Source organism: Taurulus bubalis (assembly GCF_910589615.1).
Source record: "Taurulus bubalis genome assembly, chromosome: 6".
Lineage (NCBI taxonomy): Eukaryota > Metazoa > Chordata > Actinopteri > Perciformes > Cottidae > Taurulus > Taurulus bubalis.
In genome coordinates, this window is record NC_136594.1 from 21,191,080 (window position 1) to 21,210,224 (window position 19,145).

Here is a 19,145-nt window from a genome sequence, read left to right on the forward strand (position 1 = left end):
TTTTTATTTGTCCTTCCTCTGTTGTTTTCTTGTTTTTCCCCTCTTCTAATCTACCTGCATTCTGTGTTTGGTGACTTTTACTTGTCACCTCTGTATTGCTGCTCTTTTTCTCTTCTTGTCCCAACTGTCCTTTTTAATCCTGTCCCATGTTGTTTTAAATGCTCCAATCCTCGTCTCTGTCATTCACATTCTTTTTGTGCCCTTTCCTCCTGCTTTGTCTTTTCATCACTGTTCTCCTCCTGTTTTTCTCGGACAGCCCAAGTCCAAATGGTTCCCGTGTGGCCATGGACAGCCAAAACACTAACCTCAGGTAACCTCCACACACACACGCACACACACACACACGCACACACACAACGGTATTTTTGCAGCCTTGCACATGTATTCACATACTTGTACATGGTCTATGACATATGTGTATGTGAACATTGCAATCAGCACACAGACCGACAGACGTTTTTATATTCTCGCCCAGCCGTCTGTATAAAGCAGTTTCAGCAGCCAGTCACTCAAAGTTACACACACACACACACACACACACACACACACACACACACACACACACACACACACACACACACACACACACTCTCTCACTCTCACTGTAACCCTATTAGAAAAAATGCTGACCAAGATACTTTTACACAGGAGAATGTCCAACGTGTCTTGTGTATATACATGCATAACCTTCCTCAGGGGTGACTTTGATGTGGATGTCATTCAAGTTCAACACACACACACACACACACACACACAGTGGCTATCTGGCCGTGTCTGGGGCTGTCAGTCCATCTCTCAGTGTGTTTGTGCTGTCTGTCAGCCGTCTGCCTCCACTGAAGATAATCTCGTAGGCAGCTAAACCAGCGGAGAGGCCCAGTGAGGCTGACCTCGCTCGGCAAAATAATACTAAACACATGCTCGCTGAACACCCATAGGATAGATACTTTAGCAGTGTGTTAGCTCTTCTACTGATTAAAAAAATTAAAATATGACAACTGAGTCGTGATATTTGTATGAAAGGAACCTGTGAGTAATGCAAATCCCTGATATGAAAAAATGAATTCTAGGATTGTTCTTCGTGTATTTTGGCTGTCAGGAAGCTTCCTGTACTTTTCGCCTGCCAGTGTGTGAGGCAGGAATCATTAGAACAAGAGGAACACAGAGCGATCTGGAGATTTTCCCCATTGCTTTTTTTGTGCAAATTCTGAGTCGAAACCTCTTTCAATAACAGCGGCTGGCACGACAGACATGTTTGGGAAATCAACATCTGGTCATTTGGTCAAATAGTATCCATATGTGTCAGAACAGCCTCTGGTTGTGAGTTGAAGCTCAGCTATGTTATCCAGTCAGCATCATTAACTGCTTGTCTGAGTCCTTATTAGGAGACATTTGAGAGAGTCCAGACAACGTTTTAGAACTTCGAAAAGGTCAAAATTAACAAGCCAATTTCTAATGCAGTTTTCCATGATGCACACTGATTAACAAAAACAAAAAATTAAAATGTCACAACATTATATGTGCAATGTCCAACACTCTTAAAACATGAGTAAAGTAAGTATACTTATTTGGCCTTTTTCTTGAGAAAGCCAAATGTAGAGTGCTTGTATTTTAGATTCTGGAAAAAAGTTGAATAGATCCTTAAGCAAGGCAGTTTTTTTCTGACTTTAAGGAGCAGTGTTTCAGATCTAGAGGTGATGTTGCAGATTCCATCCAACTTAACACCCTTTTGCTCACCCTAACCTTTCCAAGCAGGCCAGAGAACTATGGTGGCCTTCAGCTGACGTAAATATGCGACATTGTTTATTTTAAGAAGTTTAAATTGTATAATAGGCCAACTGGAGAGGTTAATGAGCTCAATCTCATCTGTTGAGCTAAGTTGGTCCATTCCATCTTTCATTGGAGATAAATCTGTCGAGAAAAAGAACCTCAGTTCATTGTCAAAAAACCTGATCCAGATTTTCCTCAGAGCAGTTTTGGAATAGATTAGTGCGGTGCAGTTGTCTAAAAACACATTTTGAATGTAAGCCCTCTTAAAATGTTATTGGGTGCGCTAAATGGTACCAACAAAACAGACATAATGTTGGATTGTTGACTGGGTGAGAGGCCAACTCTAAACACCTGACACTCTGACAGCACGCCCATAAACAAAAACAACAGCAAGCAGAATTACACCGGTCGCATGGGCGTCGCATGGGCGTCGCATGGGCGTCGCATGGGCGACGCATGGAGGCGACGCATGGAGGCGTCGCATGGAGGCGTCGCATGGAGGCGTCGCATGGAGGCGACGCATGGAGGCGACGCATGGAGGCGATGGCATTCTGCGAAAAAACACATACTGCACATGCACAAAAACGGCTAACGGTGAACCGTTTTTTGGGTGGGGACAGAACTTAACACTTTTGGATTTACCTTGTATCTCTTAACCCACTTTTTTTATTTAGTGGGTGCAGGTTTTACCCCAAGTCTGTAGGAACGGGTTGTGTTGTGTCTGTAAGATTTAGATGTGACATGACAACATTGTGAGTCTGCAGTTGGCACCTCAGACTGCTGATCCTCCAGGATGCATCTCAGTTAAATGTGACTCTTAGAATAATGAATTGCCTTGAATTGTCAGACAGTCAGACACGGCTACATGACTGTGGTCTGCCACACTGTCTCTCACATACTTAGCTTCCTCCCTTCCACCAGCACATAGTATATGTTTGAAAGATTACATCAATGTTTGCTGAAGGTATTTTTAGTTGCTGCTGAATTTAGGTTTAGTGGGCATCAGCAGGTATTTTCCCAACCAAGTTATAAATCTTCATGCCATTTATATCAACATTTGTTTTGATATGTTTAGAAGAGATTATGTATTCAATTTGGTACATTATGGGTGGGGGTTTCATTTAACATGTGAAAGATAAATATAAATGCAAATTATTGGGTAGGCTACATATATAGTGCGTGCAATATATACAGTATTTCACATACTGTACTTCTCAAACCTCACATGTAACTTGATGGAAAAGTAAATTCCAGTCATAAACAGTGTATTTGTATAGCAGAGTAAATCTGTCTGCATGTGTTGCATTAAAGGCCTGTCAATATAGGAGTAAATGGGAGTACAGGGTCTTGGTCTGGCTAATTTAAATCTTAAATCCAGACAAACAGAAATTCACTTCTGTTTTATTTGCATGCACAATTTACTGCACTGTCGGCACTAGCTGCTTTTTTGCGGTCATATATGCTGTATACATTATGATAGGTCAAAATAAAGCAGAAAGTACAGCAGATTGTTTCCATTCTAGGAAACATTGTGCAACGCTTTAATTCGTTCCTCTCAGAAAGAGTTGTCAAATGCAACACACTTTTATCAGAAGCCGCCTCATCACTGCAGCTGTCTGCTGCTCGTTTCCTGTACTTCCTGTATTTTTTAAACCAGTTGAAAGGTGCTGATGTGCTAGTTTGGCAGGTGTGAAGAATGATACAGATCACACATACGTATTGACTAAACACAAACGTTGTACAAATAAATAGTTCTGTCCACATGCGCTCACACACTTTGACTTCACGTTCTGTAGAGTCGGCTTCACTGCCAACCTCTCTGTCCTCTCCTGTGTAAAGGAGCAATGCAGCAGCTGATACTCAGACTCATAAAGGGCCCTTTGATTCTCTAGGCTGGGGGGGTGTCAGAGTGGGTGTGTTGGGGTGGCTGGTGTGGCTTTAACGCCACTGCACCTACTCAACACTCATTACAGCCCACCTGTGGCAACTTCCATGAAAAATAAGTACACTTTCTCTTCCTCCCACACAAGCACCCACTCTTGTGCATGCACTCTCTCACCACACACACCCAGTCTGCCGCCATGAAAATACAGTACGGGGATGGGGGACTCTCATGACTGTGCAGGTTCAGGTGCAGTTGACCCAGTTCTGGCAAAAGTTCACTCCTTGACTTCTTTTCCTTCTGCTCCTTCCACCTTGGAATAACAATTATAAAATCCTTTGGCTCTGGTTTTGAATTTCAAAAGTTATATTTCTCCCCAAGTAGTAGTTTGCTCAAGCTGTCAACCCAATAGGAATCATTTCTCTCTTTTGGCTCGGGCAGGTTTTTTTGCTTTGCTGGGCTTGTATTTTCTATATTTACCATCAAATATGCAGAGCTCGTCCCGTTTGGAAACCAGAGACGATGAACTATGTTGAAACGTAGTTTTAATTACATTGTGCCCTCAGAAGGGGGAAAAAAAAGGGCGCTGAAACTACGCTTTATTATATGGTTCTTCAGCTTCCCAGCCAAAAGCAACTCATTTGATTTTGTTTTAAGGCCATCTTTTCTTCCCCGCCTCCTTCCTAAAGTGGTTTTCAGGACTGCAGTCTTACCCTTTCTTTGACATGCTTGGAGCCCCAGTGCCTGCCAATAAAATAAATAGCAGCCGTCTTGATTATACAGGGATAGACTGGCGAAACACTGCACCCGTTTAGTTTGGAAAGCCCAAACCGACTGAACCAGAGAACCCAAATGTACAAGTGTCGGAATAAGTGGGTGGCTATGTACTGCTACCTTAGAAGGTCTCGCCTTCCTTTTTATACACCAATTCATTCTTTGTTTGGCCGACAGCAGCCTCGACACTCCACTCCCAGTAGAGGACAGTAGCTTCTTTTAAAGAAATCCTCCGCTGGCTCAGCGTCTCCTCACAGGAAAATGAGGGCTGCTGTCCTGTTGAAGGGAGGGATGGATTATGTTTTCACGAGGCCCACCCAGGCATCCCACCACCAACACCACAATGAGGGCTGGAGGAGACCAGCACTAGAACATTGACCATGGCCCACTTGAGCCAAGATTGTATTTGATAGTTGTCTCATCTGTTTTAGAATATAAAGAGAGCAAAAAGGGATGAAGTTCAGGAGCTAAGTTCCTTGAGTTCCTCGGTCCGCTGTGCAACAGGCATACTTCCCTGCTCGCACCTTTACTACACTTTGCCCTCTTGTCGGGGAAAATTGCAAATTTACAAAATAAGGCAGCACTTTTGCCAGGCAATCATGAACTCAGAGCAGCGGCTGGTATCTACATTTATCAGATTATCGTCTGCAGCTAAGAGAAAGGCATCTTCAGTGTTTGGGCTAGTCGACAGAAACGAGACTGGAAGTTTACAAAAATGTTGATGTTTTTTCCCCTTTAACCTCAAAGTATGAGGAAGGGTGGCAGCTCCAGCGGTCGGCTGATGGAAGTTCCAGTTGAGGTTGGTGGCAGGGAGGCCTAATCACCCTGGGCTGTCCGCTTCTTTATGCTTGACAGCTGGAGTAATGATTTAGGGGAAATTAAAATAATTCAAGTTGGTTATGTTAGACTTGAATGTGTAATGAGGAAGAGAACACTAGTTAGCCAGAAGTGCCAGCTACTCTTACACCACCTTCTTTTGTATATTTAGTTTCCTCTTTCTCTGTCTCTGTCCTGGTGGTGATATTTACCAAACGTCTGCTCAAAGGTTCAGCCTGTCCACAGGTCTGGATCCGATTTACTCGGGGCTTCGGGCTCTGTTTAGAGGAGTGAGGGGGGTGAGCGCTGGAGAGGGAATTTCTTACCAAACTTCCTAGTTCAGCGGTTCGAGGATATTTGAGATGGAGGGGTTGGGGATTTCCCTACAAGACATATCCCTCTTTCTTTTCGTATACATCTGTTTCCTCAACTGGAGTCAAAGCAGCATCCAAGAAGAAAATATATAATACTTACGACCATATGACTGAAGAACACCACATATAAATAGGAAAAAAGCCCCTGAGGTCAAACTGTTTAAAGTGAATGGTGAATCGGACTGAGGTGTTACTCTTCACCTTTGTCTCTTCCCTTCTGCCCTTCTGTCTGGTCACGTATCTGCCCATTCATTATCCCTGCAGCCATCCGCCTCAGCTGAAGGACCAGGGGGGTCCTGGCGTCCCCCAGCAGGCTCTGTCGCCAGCCCAGCTGCCTGAAGAGGCCGAGTGCCTGACGGTACCCAAGTACAAGAGGGACCTGGTGCAGAAGCTGAAGATCCTGCGGCAGGAACTTTCTCAGCAGCAACCTCAGGCCGGACACTGTCGCATCGAGGTCTGCCGTGAAGAGATATTTGAGGTAAAACAACAACTTCACACTTGAATAGAGAATGACATGTTCACACACTGGAACGCTCACAAACCACATTTTAACAATGCCCTTGTGGAAGTAGATTAATGCTCTTCCTAAATGGCCTCGTGTTGCCTAGAAAACGTCAAGAGGAACACAAACACTACCTCTCTCCGTGTTTATATATTATGAACCACTATGATCCCCAAAAGGTATTTGTTTGAAAGGCAACTGATGTGCTTTAAACCATAAAAGGAAATATTTGGTTGACTGTTGAATACATTTGCCTAAATGAATGCAGTTGCATTTATTTATTTTTATATAAAGTGCATTGACCATGGGTTCTTGGAACCATCTGGCATTCACAAAAGCACAAAAAACATGCAAACTGAACACGTCCATGAAAACAAAAGCAGAATGCTCACAAACCCAGATCTTTGCATTTTACAGGCATTCCTTCACCCCATTTACGACGTGCACCAGAAAAGGGCCCAGGGCAGCACAGAACCACTACTCATAACCGCTTTATGATTTCCAGGGAAAAGCAGAACAGAAAGGCCTTCACAACACCACAAAAAAAAAGTGTCTCTGTTTCTTTTCTTCTCCTGATCTGTCTCTCTTTTTCTTGCTCTCCCAATCATTTGTTCTACCAAAGCGAGGCATTCTTTCTGGATGATTTTAAGCAGCTAAAGAGATGGGGGGAGAGGGGAGGGTGGGAGAAAAGGAGCTCAGGCAGCAGTGGCAAGTATTTGAGGCCAGACATAACTTCATAACTACAAGTTGAGCAATGAAAAATATGACTTCATCCCCCTTCGACGTGACAGCTGGGTAAGGGGAAAGTGTGAAAACCAGCCCTGCAGAGCCACTTGGGGTTTTCGTGCAGGAACCAGTGCTGCGGTAACCGCTGGCAGTGTGTTCACGCAAATGTGTGCATGTACTTAAAATGGTTCTCGTCTAATTTCTCCTCTACATGTGTTCTTCTGGGCCACAAGTTGACATACAATTAGCACATATGAAATGTTTCACTCGGTGTGCGTTCCATCAAGGATTCAGTGGAGGTTTGTGCTCATCAACATGAGGTTAGACTATCAAAAACGTTCATGTGTTTAATGGCATCTTACAGCCGACTGTGCAGCCTAATCTCCATTGTGCTGTTACTGTTGCAGCATTACTGTTGCTGCAGCAGGATGCTGTTTACTGTGGCGTGGCCGCTGAGTCTCTTTGACTTCAACCTCTAATATCAAATGCTTTGTGCAGGCTGTTGTACAGAGTCTGAAACTGGAGTATCGTGAATAGAGCAATGATCCTGCACTGGAATAAAGTCACAATTGTTTGCTCTGTCTTTTATGACAAGACAAAATCAATCGCAGATGGTATAGTTAAAGCATTTAGAACAGAAACAATGGGGATCAGTGGTCATTGGGTACGCACTTTCACAGCTGCACGTCTCTGTCTCGCTGATGATTGGTCGACTGGAGTGTCACACCCACTGAACGCAGTCAGGAGAGCCACATTAGTGCAAATTCAGAGAGAAATGGTAAATCTCTTGTTTTGTGTACTGCATTGTATTAAATGTGCTGTATGTGTTGGATTGTAGGAGTCGTACCGGCAGGTGATGAAGATGCGTCCAAAGGATCTCTGGAAAAGACTGATGATCAAATTCAGAGGAGAAGAGGGTCTGGACTATGGCGGGGTAGCAAGGTAATTAGTCACATGTTTATTTTGACGTGGTTTTACATGTCGTTTTTGTTTTTTCACAGTCAATCTGTGTTTTGTGTGTCAGGGAATGGTTATACCTGCTGTCCCACGAGATGCTGAACCCCTACTACGGCCTGTTCCAGTACTCCAGAGATGACATCTACACTCTACAGATCAACCCGGACTCTGCCGTCAACCCGGTGGGAATTATTTTTGTTTTATAGTATCGTTATGATTTGAGTTTCATAATGATTTATTTGGGTAAATGGATTGTTTTTTTGCATGCGCTATAGGTTACTGGTATTGCGAAAAAACTGAAGCTGTATAATCTGAATCTGATATAATAAGAAAGAATAACATGATATGAATTCTAGCATTAATAACAATAGCCCTGTTTTAATCTGCAGGAGCACCTGTCGTACTTCCACTTCGTGGGTCGCATCATGGGCATGGCGGTGTTCCACGGCCACTACATCGATGGAGGCTTCACTCTGCCCTTCTACAAACAGCTGTTGGGAAAACCGATCACGCTGGACGATATGGAGTCTGTCGACCCGGACCTCCACAACAGCCTTGTCTGGATCCTGTGAGACTTTTTTGATTCTCTGCAACACATTATTCTTTCTAAATTCTCTGTGGCAACCCAAAGTTGGAGGAAACGCATATTGAACTAAGACTGTTGTCTTACTGTTAATTGTAAATTAATTCAGAAAGCGGTTGTTTGCAGACGTGCCCTGTTATAAGGGGGACAGGAAATAAAGTCATACATATATAAATAAAAAAAGCATAGGGACATATACTTATGATGCACACACACACACACTTGGCCATACTGTCATCTATTGACTGTGGCGCCCTCTTCTGCCAGTGAAGCTAATGACGTCTGCTCTCAGAAATAAACGTCCTTGTTGGTTTTTGGTGTTCCCCTGCATGTTTTGACACAAAGTGTTTTCCACATGAGGATGCTTTGTTTGTTCAATTATCTTTGCCTGACCATGTGGAGCTTAAAGATGATAAATGCTGCTTTTTAATGAAAATAAAACGAACTACAGCAAATAAAAGAAACTCGTAAAGACTCAACAGGGGACCAGCTAAAACTAATCACAATAAAACACATTATATAAAGACCCTGTACTTGTCGAGTTGCAGATTACTGATGTGTGTCTACATTTTGTTGGACCGAATCCAAAAAAGACATAATTTCTGTTTCTTATTGTGACATAGCTTCTCTCTCTAACCTGCCCTCCCTCCGCTTCAGGGACAATGACATCACTGGTGTTCTGGACCACACTTTCTGTGTGGAGCACAATGCCTATGGAGAAATCATCCAACATGAGCTCAAGCCCAATGGCAAGAGTGTCCCAGTCACAGAGGACACCAAGAAGGAGTATGTCCGGTAAGCAAGTTCAGTTTTCATCCCACAAGTGCCAGAGATCACCGTTTCTATACGGCTTCTCTGTCCTTCCACACAAAAGGAATTCAGTGTCATGGAGATGAATCTGTATTTGCAGTCCCTCAAGTGTTAAATAAACGGTTTCCCCCACTCACTCCTCTCTCATGCCCTCTGCAGGTTGTATGTAAACTGGCGTTTCCTGCACGGCATCGAGGCTCAGTTTCTGGCTCTGCAGAAAGGCTTCAATGAGGTTATTCCTCAACACCTGCTCAAATCCTTTGATGAAAAAGAACTGGAGGTACGAGATAAAAAAAACATATTATGTCTTCCAAAATACAAGAATTACCTCAGGTACTCTTGTCTTGTGTGGTCTTAATGAAGTTTCTATCTCCCGCTCTACCTTCAGCTGATAGTATGTGGCCTGGGAAAGATCGACATCGCTGACTGGAAGTCCAACACCCGCCTGAAGCACTGCACCCTCGACAGCAACATCGTCAAGTGGTTTTGGAAAGCCGTGGAGACGTTTGACGAGGAGAGGAGGGCGCGGCTACTGCAGTTTGTTACCGGCTCCTCCAGAGTCCCACTGCAAGGCTTCAAGGCTTTACAGGGTACTTATGTTCACATGCGCAGAGACGATTTGTAAGAATCAGGGAATACAGAAAATTCCAGGAGCATATTTTTTTGACCAGCATAAGTAACCCTCTGAAAAAGCGGTCCGCCTGCGGCCAATGCAGCAGAGGCGCGATTAAAAAGGTGTCAGGACTTTGTTAGCTGAGATGCTGATGGGTAACTTAATAGTGTAAGTTGATGCTGAACTACAACCTCATGCATCCTGTTTGTTTTGACTGCAGGTGCTGCAGGGCCCAGACTCTTCACCATTCATCAGATCGACGCAAACGCCAACAACCTGCCCAAAGCCCACACCTGGTGGGTGTCGCATACACCTGCAGGCACAAAAACAACCTCTTTGTGTCTCACGGCTCCATTCATACCATCTCCTTCTTTTCTCCACAGCTTCAACCGGATTGACATTCCGCCCTACGAGAGCTACGACAAGCTGTACGACAAGCTGCTGACTGCGATCGAGGAGACCTGTGGCTTCGCAGTGGAATGAGTGTGTGTGTGTGTGTGTGTGTGTGTGTGTGTGTGTGTGTGTGTGTGTGTGTGTGTGTGTGTGTGTGTGTGTGTGCAGGACTCTGATGGACTATATTATCGTCACTGCAGGCGCACCGACGGGCTCACGCAGAGCCGGCAGTCTTCCTCTTCGCTCTCCGCTCTCCACATTCTTCCCTTATCGATGTCTGTTTGAACAGCTGCTAGAGAGCTCTCCCCTGTCATTTAACTAGTATTCCTTTATCTGTTTGGGTTTTGTTTTGGTGTAATTTGTGTGAAGTACGGAGAGCAGAGTGATAGCGGTTCATTTAAGAGCTGCTGCATTTCTTTTCAAACGCTGTGAGTTGTTTGCGAGTGAGCAGCTTGCTTTTGATGGCTCCTTTTGCATTTAGAAAAAGAAACGGCAACGCCCGGTCATCCCACTTTACATTTTATCAAATCAGGAAGTAGTTCATACACTTAAAGTTTTACATCTTCCAAAAGTGTTTTCAAAGTTGTCCCTAAGCATGAGAGCAGTGAGTCACTATATTGTTTTTCAATTTAAACTGCTTGAATTGATCCTTGTCGTGCTACTGAATCTTCAACACTGCAGGTAGCCATATCTTGCCCTTATTAGCCATCTTAACCTCAACCAATACACCTTCCAATCCTCACGGCTGCAGTGTTGGTGTGCTTTATTTTGTATTAGCGCCACAAATTCATCCTACCTCTGTGTAATTCTTTGATATTTGAATGGGTTTCATTCCAAAATGTTATGTATTGATAGCTAACTCTCTCTTTTTTTCACAACATTGCATCATAATTTGTCTGATTGTCATACCAGCAGTCATTTTGTAACTGTAAAACCATATCATTGACATTCTCATACAGACTGTCTTGTATGTGGGTCTGATGTTTTGTGGTGTTTTTGGGGTTGCACTCTTGGTGGATTGTTTAAAGAAAGGAGGGACGGACTCTGGTGAAAAAGAGTGTGTGAATCTTATTTTCTTTCCCGTAATCCCTGCAGTGTAGCCACAGCGCTTGTAAACTTGTTTCTGCATGCTTAAACATTCGTATGCAAGGAAAGTAGACAGTTTATAGATGAGTTTCCCATTATCTCTACTAGCACAGTATCCCACATTTAAAGCGGCAGAGGGGATTGATCCTCCTTTTCTCACATTTGTCTCCGACAGTTACAAGTATGCATGTCTTTATTTTTTTATTTTTTGTATCCAATTCAGAATAACCCAGCACACTTCCAGTCAGATCATATGTTAAAGGAGACAACAGTCCAGATGGGACAAGATTTTCAAGGCAGGCGTCTATTTTCAGTCCCATCCTCAGTTTAAAAAGGCCGAAGTATCTTTCTCTCTGTCCCTCGTCACTTTAGAGCACTTTACAAACTGAGCAGTGATGGCAGGAGTGCTTTCTTCACGTTAGATTGAATTATACCATTTCATTTGCTATGTGACTTCATTAGAATTATACGGAGTAAAAATTATCTATACACCTGTCATTGTTTTAGTATATATGTACAAATGCATAGCTATTTTCTATATGATTTTCTTTTTCTTTCTGTTCTATTCAAATGCAAGCATGTTGGTGTCACGGGCCTCTTTGCATTCTCAGGTGAAGTTGTTTTGTTTTTGTTTTACATCCATTAGGCTAGTGTGTGAGGAGGGGTACATCTGGTTGTAATAAACTATATTTCGGGGGCGCCTGTCTTTAAACTATGTTGGAGCCTAAAGGTTGGCAGTTTAAAGTGATATTTTCTTTTGGTCAATGGCTTTCACTTATTAACGCACACATACCTTCATAGGAGGACACGAATGGCCATATTTGCTGCTCTGGAGGTCTGTGTCGCTGCTGAATTCCAAACAGCACAGACAACAATGTTATTTCATTTGCACAGGAGCAGTCTGGTTGCAACATGAATTTTTAAAAGCGACGAAATGGACTGAAATGCTGACGGTGACCTCAAACCCTCAGAGCTGCAAATGTTGGAGGTTGAGTGCTGCTGAACTCCTGGGTGCTACGCGGTGAAAATGTTGAAACTAAATAAAAAGTCACCAAAAGCCAGAAAGTCAGCAGTGAGAAGCGGCTCCATCAACACAGCCTCCATCCAAAGAAAACCTCTCTGCATGAATGGACGCTGAAGAGATGAAGCCTATTTATTTGCATAATTATTACTCTTTGAAAACTTTTTGAATTGGAAAAATCTGTTAAATGTTCTTTTTTTATATATGTATACTGCCTGCATTTATTTGTAACCATGAACAGTTTGTTAGCTGGTACTCGGAAACCTTGAGTTTTTTTTATTTTGTAGTCATGACAAAACCGAGAAACACAACATAAAATGGTCGTCTTTGTACAGTTAAAAAGGAGTTATTTGATTTTTACCTTTTAATTACCTGACTCGGAGGCAGAAAAGAAATGCATTACACTTTTTTTTTTTTTGCATACTTGGGCTCCAAGTTATAATCAGACACTTCCTTCTATTTACCGAATAGTTAATGGACTGATCAATTTTTTTTTTTATGTAGATAACACACATACATATATACACACATGGTCTTGATATGCACACATGTATCTTCGTCCAGTGCACACGGTCCACTTCTGCTCTTTGTAACTTTTTGTTGGCACCACGTTTTCTGGCTGGTTCAGTCTTCAGTGCAAAGGTTTTGGGGGTCGAGGGCTTCCAGACAGGAGAAATCCCACTTTTCCCCAGTAAAGCAGCCAAATTGATCAGACTTTTTCAACAATATAGCAGGTTGTGTAAAAGTGGTTAAAAAAAAAAAAAATTAAATAAATAAATTCAAGCTTTGAAAAACATGTGAAATTAAGAGATTGATCTGATGACTCTGAATAGATTGAGTGCCAGTTCTGGCCACAATGATTTACTTTAATGCTGGTTTAATTGGTTACGAACCAGAACAAGCTGTGCAATGTTCAACTCTCTCCCCACAGTTTAAGTACAAATGTATATGTGTGTGCTCGCGTGTGTGAGAATGACTTTATTAAATTCAGTACAAAACAGTAAAAAAAATATCGTAGCTTTTTTTTTTTTTAACGGCACCATGTTTTATTTCTTTTGATTTCCTATCTCTTTTTGTATTTATTATTACAGTATACTGTATGTGTTCATAGTTTTTCACATCAGCTGCTCTGTGAGCGTGTAACTGACACCTGTACATAAGTACAATAAAGAAGCAAAGTAATAAACTTCTTGTACCCTTGCAGAAAGCTGAGCAATAAAACTATGCTGTTTGGACCTCACAGCATTATGTTTTATAGAACCATGTTTACTACTGTCTTTTTTTTATGCTGAAAGTTTAAAAGACTAAATAAGTACATCGTTGAATCTACAACACATTGTATAGGAAGTGTCATAGGCTTATTTTATACTTTCAATGTTAGCAGTCAGATACATCTAAAGTAGGATCACATTTTTCCCCTCTGGAATATAGCGGAGTAGAAGTATTTTATAGTAGTAAAGTAGGTGTAGGCTTGTCACAAAAACTCAAAACATAACATTTCTGTAGTTTTTAAATACACATTAGATAACTGCTAACAGTAGAATGTTACTTTTTGTTGGAGTCATTTTGACTTGCGTGTCCCTTCAAACAGAAGACGGCAGCTTGACCCCGGACTCTGTCCATTCCAGTCCGCTTTTCTTTGGATCACTTTCACCAGACCTGTGACTATTATAAACAATAATGCAGAACATATCTGCGTATTCTGCCAGTGTAGTTCTTTAAATGGATTAGCTTCTTTCGTTCTTTTAAAACATTGTAGTGACTGTTGCTTTTTGAAGGGACTTTTTTCTGGATTTCCCGTTTTCTCACAATTTGATATAGCAGAGCATTCAGATTTGGGCTATAATGTACACAAAGCTCTGGTGAACCCCACAAACAAGAGCAGTCACAGAATGTCAGTGTAACTAAGCAACGCTATTAAAATACAACTACTTTATTATGTATGTATTTTTATTAATGGGACTTTATATATATAAAAATAATGGGACTTTATATTATCCTATTAATAAATATATATATTAATAAATATATATATATATATTTATTTAATTAATAGGACTTAATGAATGGGACTTAACAGCCCTGTAACAGCCCCCACTGTCATAGCCTGGCTAACTGTCAACTGTATTATCTGCCAGTAATTGATATGGCATTATGACATTCACAGAGAAGCTACAACATAACTTGTAATATATAGTCAGACGTCTCTTGATAAGGTTATCATGAACATACAAGCTCCCAATCTCCCTCTTCCTATAGCTAGCTACTCGACTGGTAAGGTAACTTGCTAAACATTTGCTATGCACTAGTCTAGACAGCATGCTTGCGTCATTAGCATATTAGCATCGATTGCTAGCTTGATATTATAATCATCAATATAACATGTATGTACAATAGACTATGTAGCCAGACCCAGACATAAAATATACATCAAGCTAGTTCACATCTGTCACACTCAGATACAATATTTGTCTTGACAGACAATCCATGAACTTGAAGATCTGAAGACTGAACTGGTGAACAGTTTTTTGATTTGTGGAGAAAGTATTTTAAATACAAAAAAATAAAGATTTTTTATCAGCCCTATCAAATACAAATGATAGAATACTCAAAAGTAATTGAAATACGTTTTTCAAATACAAGTAATAGAAATACTGTCCATCTCTGCCTGCATCACAGGTACGATTCATCTTTGTCCAGTGCTGGCTTGCTGATTATACTCTTTTACTTTGTACTTAAAAGGTCAGTTGGTTGCAATCCAAATGTGAGGATATAATAAGTTATTATATTATCCCACAAAAATTCCACTTGCAGTATGTTGAAAAAAATTAGAAGAAGTCAAGAGTATAGACGGTATAAAATAGACGGTGTAATATTTGTAAAAGTCGCAGTGTGTGATGTCAAAGAAAAATAAGTATGTAAAAGAGATTAGTGTAGTATGCCATAAAATAATTATAGTAAACTATTTTGAAAAAATATTAGCAATGTTTGAAAAACAGAATTATTAATTAATTATTGTTATGTTTTTAGTACAAAAAGTACATTTTCATGAACTAAAGCCAAATCAGAAACGAGCACACAGGTGTTGCGCCCCATTCTGTAACTCATCTGATTCTGCACCGGAAGTGATGTCATCACGCTGTGGAGAACAAATATGGTGGCTAAAGAGGGTGCTAAAGCGTCCGAGAAGTCAGCTGTCGCTCACTCTTCCGTTAAGAGGAGGAGGGTCAGACCGGAAGGAGGCCACCGAGCGAGAAGAGAAAGTGACAAAAGGCGCAATAAGACGAGAATAACCGTAACGAGGTGTTAACAATGCGGAATTGAAACGGACTCAAAGATGGCTCCCACGCTACTGGACATGTACCCTTAGGTCTGTATTCATTTATTTATCTACCTTCGTGTTCACGTGAAGAGGGGTTCTTCGTGTGTGTGTGTGTGTGTGTGTGTGTGTGTGTGTGTGTGTGTGTGTGTGTGTGTGTGTGTGTGTGTGTGTGTGTGTGTGTGTGTGTGTGTGTGTGTGTGTGTGTGTGTGTGCGCGCGCGCGCCAAGTACTCCCCAAGTATGGTACTCGTGTACACGTTGCATCTCAGAGGGAAAACATTGTAAGTTTTTACTCCAGAAACATTACATTAGTTACGAGTTGTATATACTATTCCAACCTTTTTAATTTGGTACTCAAGGTATATTTTGATGTTAACACTGTTATTCTTTTACTAAAATACATTTAATGTAGGACTATTTCTTGTAACAGTATTTCTACACTGTGTACTAGTACTACTTTTATTTTATTAAAAGACCCGAGTACTTCTTCCACAACTGCCACTTTCTTTATAATTGATGAAGACCATTGTCCTAATTTGACAAAATAGTCTTTTTGAATGATAATGTAATGATGAATATCAGTATGACAAGTTAATCCCACAAAAAATACATGCACGAGAAGGTAGAATTTGATGTGTATCCTTGTGCTAATTTGTCTGTTTAGTGAAAGTGTGCATCACTAATACGGTTCATGATGAGTTCACCAAATGATGAGCGGAAAACTTGCGCTGCTCCTTCTGTTCAGTCATCTGCAAATGGAAAGGTATTTGTGACTCTGACACATCTCCTACACAAACTATCAGTCCACGGGAAATTAATGCTTATTATTTTTCAAGCAAAATCACCAAAAACACAAAACATTTTAGCTTTTTTTTTTAATGTGCTAGATAAATAAAACTGTCGCACGTTTTGGGTCATGCTGATGTGCTGCTGCACCTTTTTTAAAAAGGAGTCGGGGATTAAAGATGCTGCTTGCCAAAAACCAAAGAGTCTAGACGAGTGGAAGACGAGCAACCGGTCAGAAAATAGTGAGTCATCTTCACTTGAGCAAGGTCCTTCTCCGGCAAAATAATCTAAAGATTGCAAGCAAATTTTTAACATGTAAAGTAATAACTGATATGTAAAATGGATCCGCACCCAGATATTCAAGCAGAAGAAGGATTCATCACCTCGTTAAGTGTGGGAGACGGACGCTACCTGGTGGATTTGGGGAGGTAAATTGGTGTTATTAATATCAACGATCCAAATGTAGGTATTTGTTGTTGAAAATTTAACCTACTTCCTCATTTGATACCGTTAACAAAACCCTCTTTTCTGACTCCCTCAGCTCGTCAGAGGTCATCGTCGATGAAGAGTGCATCCTTCAGCTGTTCAAGTCATGCCGGCAATGCAACAGACAATGTACCGTCAGGAAACGCGTCAAAGGACTCAAGCTTGTGGTCAACCAGGCGTGCTGTTTCTGCGAAAGCCGATCGAAATGGACCAACCTGCCGGGTGACGAAGACAATGATGATGAGGACAATGATGACGAAGATGATGATTTGCAGATAAACGGAAAGGATAAAGCACATGGACAGACCAACTCTGCCCAGCAGTGATTCTCCTACTGTCACTGTGCACCAGTGGTTGTAACAAGATTATGTTGAAACAGCAACTTCTCTGTATGTTTTGACCATTTTTATTTACTAATCTCACACGCGTCAGAGAACCATCTGAATCTAGTGAGAGGGAGGTTCCCCACTGCTCTTCTCCCTCTACACACCAACGACTGCACCTCAGAGGTCGTCTGCTAAACTCCTGAAGTTCGCAGACGACACATCGGCCTCGTCAGAAACGGTGATGAGTCTGCGTACAGACGGGAAGTTGAACGACTGGTCCTCTGGTGTGGTGAGAACAACCTGGAGCTGAAGAAGCTCAAAACTGTGGAGATGACAGTGGACTTCAGGAGGAGCCCCTCAACACTCCTCCCTTTCCACTCGCAGTGACTGATGAACAATTAAATCAGACACCTCCATCTGCACTACTTGCACTATATCCAAAATGAATTGTTCAATGTTCATATATATATTATTCAATATATATCATATTAGTTAAATGTAATGCTTAGTTTCTGTGTTCTACTCTGACTTTAATGTCTTTTTTATACATGTACGAAGAGAGCAACGTGTAACCGGAGTAAAACTTAATTTATGTGTACACAAAGCTGATTCTGATCGGCTCTTTGCCAGGCATGAATACTATCTGTATAGGTTGAGTAAATTCTGGAAAAAGAAATACTGCCTATTAAATTGAAAGGTCCCCCAAAATGTAAAAAAAAAACTACAATTAGTAGCAGGAGCCGCTGAGTCTTGCAGAAAGTAAATTCACCGATGTCGTTCTTTCCAGACTGCTCCCTTAACTAATCTGCACTTTGAGATCTGATCATTCTTATTAATATTAGGTGTAAATGCAAAGGACAGGATGGGAGGTTGGTATCCAGGTACAAATAACATGTTGATCAGAGGGGTAAAACTTAAATACTAAATCGAAACACCTTTTTTATCATTTGAGGCCCAGTTATAGCCAATCTGAAACTAGCATCCAATAAGTACCGGTATAACTACAGGTGATTATTCATTACAGTTAAGATTTAATTTAAACTTCACTGTTGGAATTTGAAATTTCAGACATGTTATTTTGTCATGCTACAGATGGAGCAGCCTCGTTACAGGATTTGTTCAGTAACTTTATACGTTTTTGATACTTTGATCAGTTGTACCTGAATAAAATACTCAAACAGTAGACTGTATCTAATGCAAATCATTTAACCTTTAACTGTGAGCCAGTAGTTTATGATCCCACACATTTAATGGATGATGATGGGGCATTTGTGTGCTCATCAGATACAATATTAGTGGACAGTGTTTTAACAGTGATACCCTTTGCATTGGTTAAAAACAACTATATGATTAGTTCTGACAATAAAAATCAATGAATCTGAGGAAAGGGAGAAGTCATGAACGACTTGATTATCATCGCCCCTGGTGATCGCACAACACCAGGCTAATTAAAAACCAAACAACATTAAAGCTTAAAAATAAATAATCCACCTGCATGGTTAAATCACAAAAGGAAGACATCGCACATATGAGAGGGGGACGAAATCAAAGTTAAAAATACATCAGTGGGAATTCATGCTTGTTAACTTTGCATTGGTGGTCCTCGTTTGGCAAGAGGAAGAACATGTTGACTAGTTGTTTGCTACAATACCAGCACACACAGGCTGCACAGTGAGGGAGCCATTGCAAAACATTCCTACTTATCAAGTATTAAAACCCATGGAAGAAGGAGACTCGGTCCAAGATGTCGTTAAGTTCCCGTATAGCAGCTGAGGTGATAGGAAGTTAGCTAAATTAGCCAATAGCTACATGTGGAGTGTGTTCAGTTAATTATTAACCACCAGGACTTGTTCAGTTCTTAATTTCCTATTTTGTGCAAAGATGTCGAGGAGACCGCATTGTTCTGCCAGAATGTCGTACCC

At 41.3% G+C, this 19,145-nt stretch overlaps 2 protein-coding genes across 2 annotated transcripts in view; both read left to right on the plus strand.

Moving 5' to 3' along the window:
• The window catches only part of LOC306738121 (E3 ubiquitin-protein ligase SMURF2-like), a gene marked incomplete at both ends in the record, with an annotated part of 49,528 nt that extends 39,241 nt beyond the window's left edge, over nucleotides 1-10,287 (plus strand). The window contains 9 exons of the mRNA XM_079219949.1: nucleotides 5,878-6,091; nucleotides 7,680-7,783; nucleotides 7,866-7,980; nucleotides 8,188-8,366; nucleotides 9,039-9,176; nucleotides 9,351-9,471; nucleotides 9,580-9,781; nucleotides 10,025-10,100; nucleotides 10,188-10,287. Of these exons, the coding sequence (XP_079076075.1) occupies nucleotides 5,878-6,091; nucleotides 7,680-7,783; nucleotides 7,866-7,980; nucleotides 8,188-8,366; nucleotides 9,039-9,176; nucleotides 9,351-9,471; nucleotides 9,580-9,781; nucleotides 10,025-10,100; nucleotides 10,188-10,287 (1,249 nt within the window). The remainder of the gene's footprint in view (nucleotides 1-5,877; nucleotides 6,092-7,679; nucleotides 7,784-7,865; nucleotides 7,981-8,187; nucleotides 8,367-9,038; nucleotides 9,177-9,350; nucleotides 9,472-9,579; nucleotides 9,782-10,024; nucleotides 10,101-10,187) is intronic.
• Nucleotides 10,288-15,533: 5,246 nt separating this feature from the next.
• On the plus strand, nucleotides 15,534-17,223 carry LOC306738448 (uncharacterized protein; the record flags this gene model as incomplete). The annotated part of the gene is made up of 5 exons (XM_079220298.1): nucleotides 15,534-15,674; nucleotides 16,290-16,388; nucleotides 16,575-16,653; nucleotides 16,767-16,839; nucleotides 16,953-17,223. The coding sequence occupies exons 2-5, from the start codon at nucleotides 16,317-16,319 to the stop codon at nucleotides 17,221-17,223; spliced, it is 495 nt and encodes a 164-aa protein (XP_079076424.1). The 5' UTR covers nucleotides 15,534-15,674; nucleotides 16,290-16,316.
• Between the last annotated feature and the right edge of the window lie 1,922 nt (nucleotides 17,224-19,145).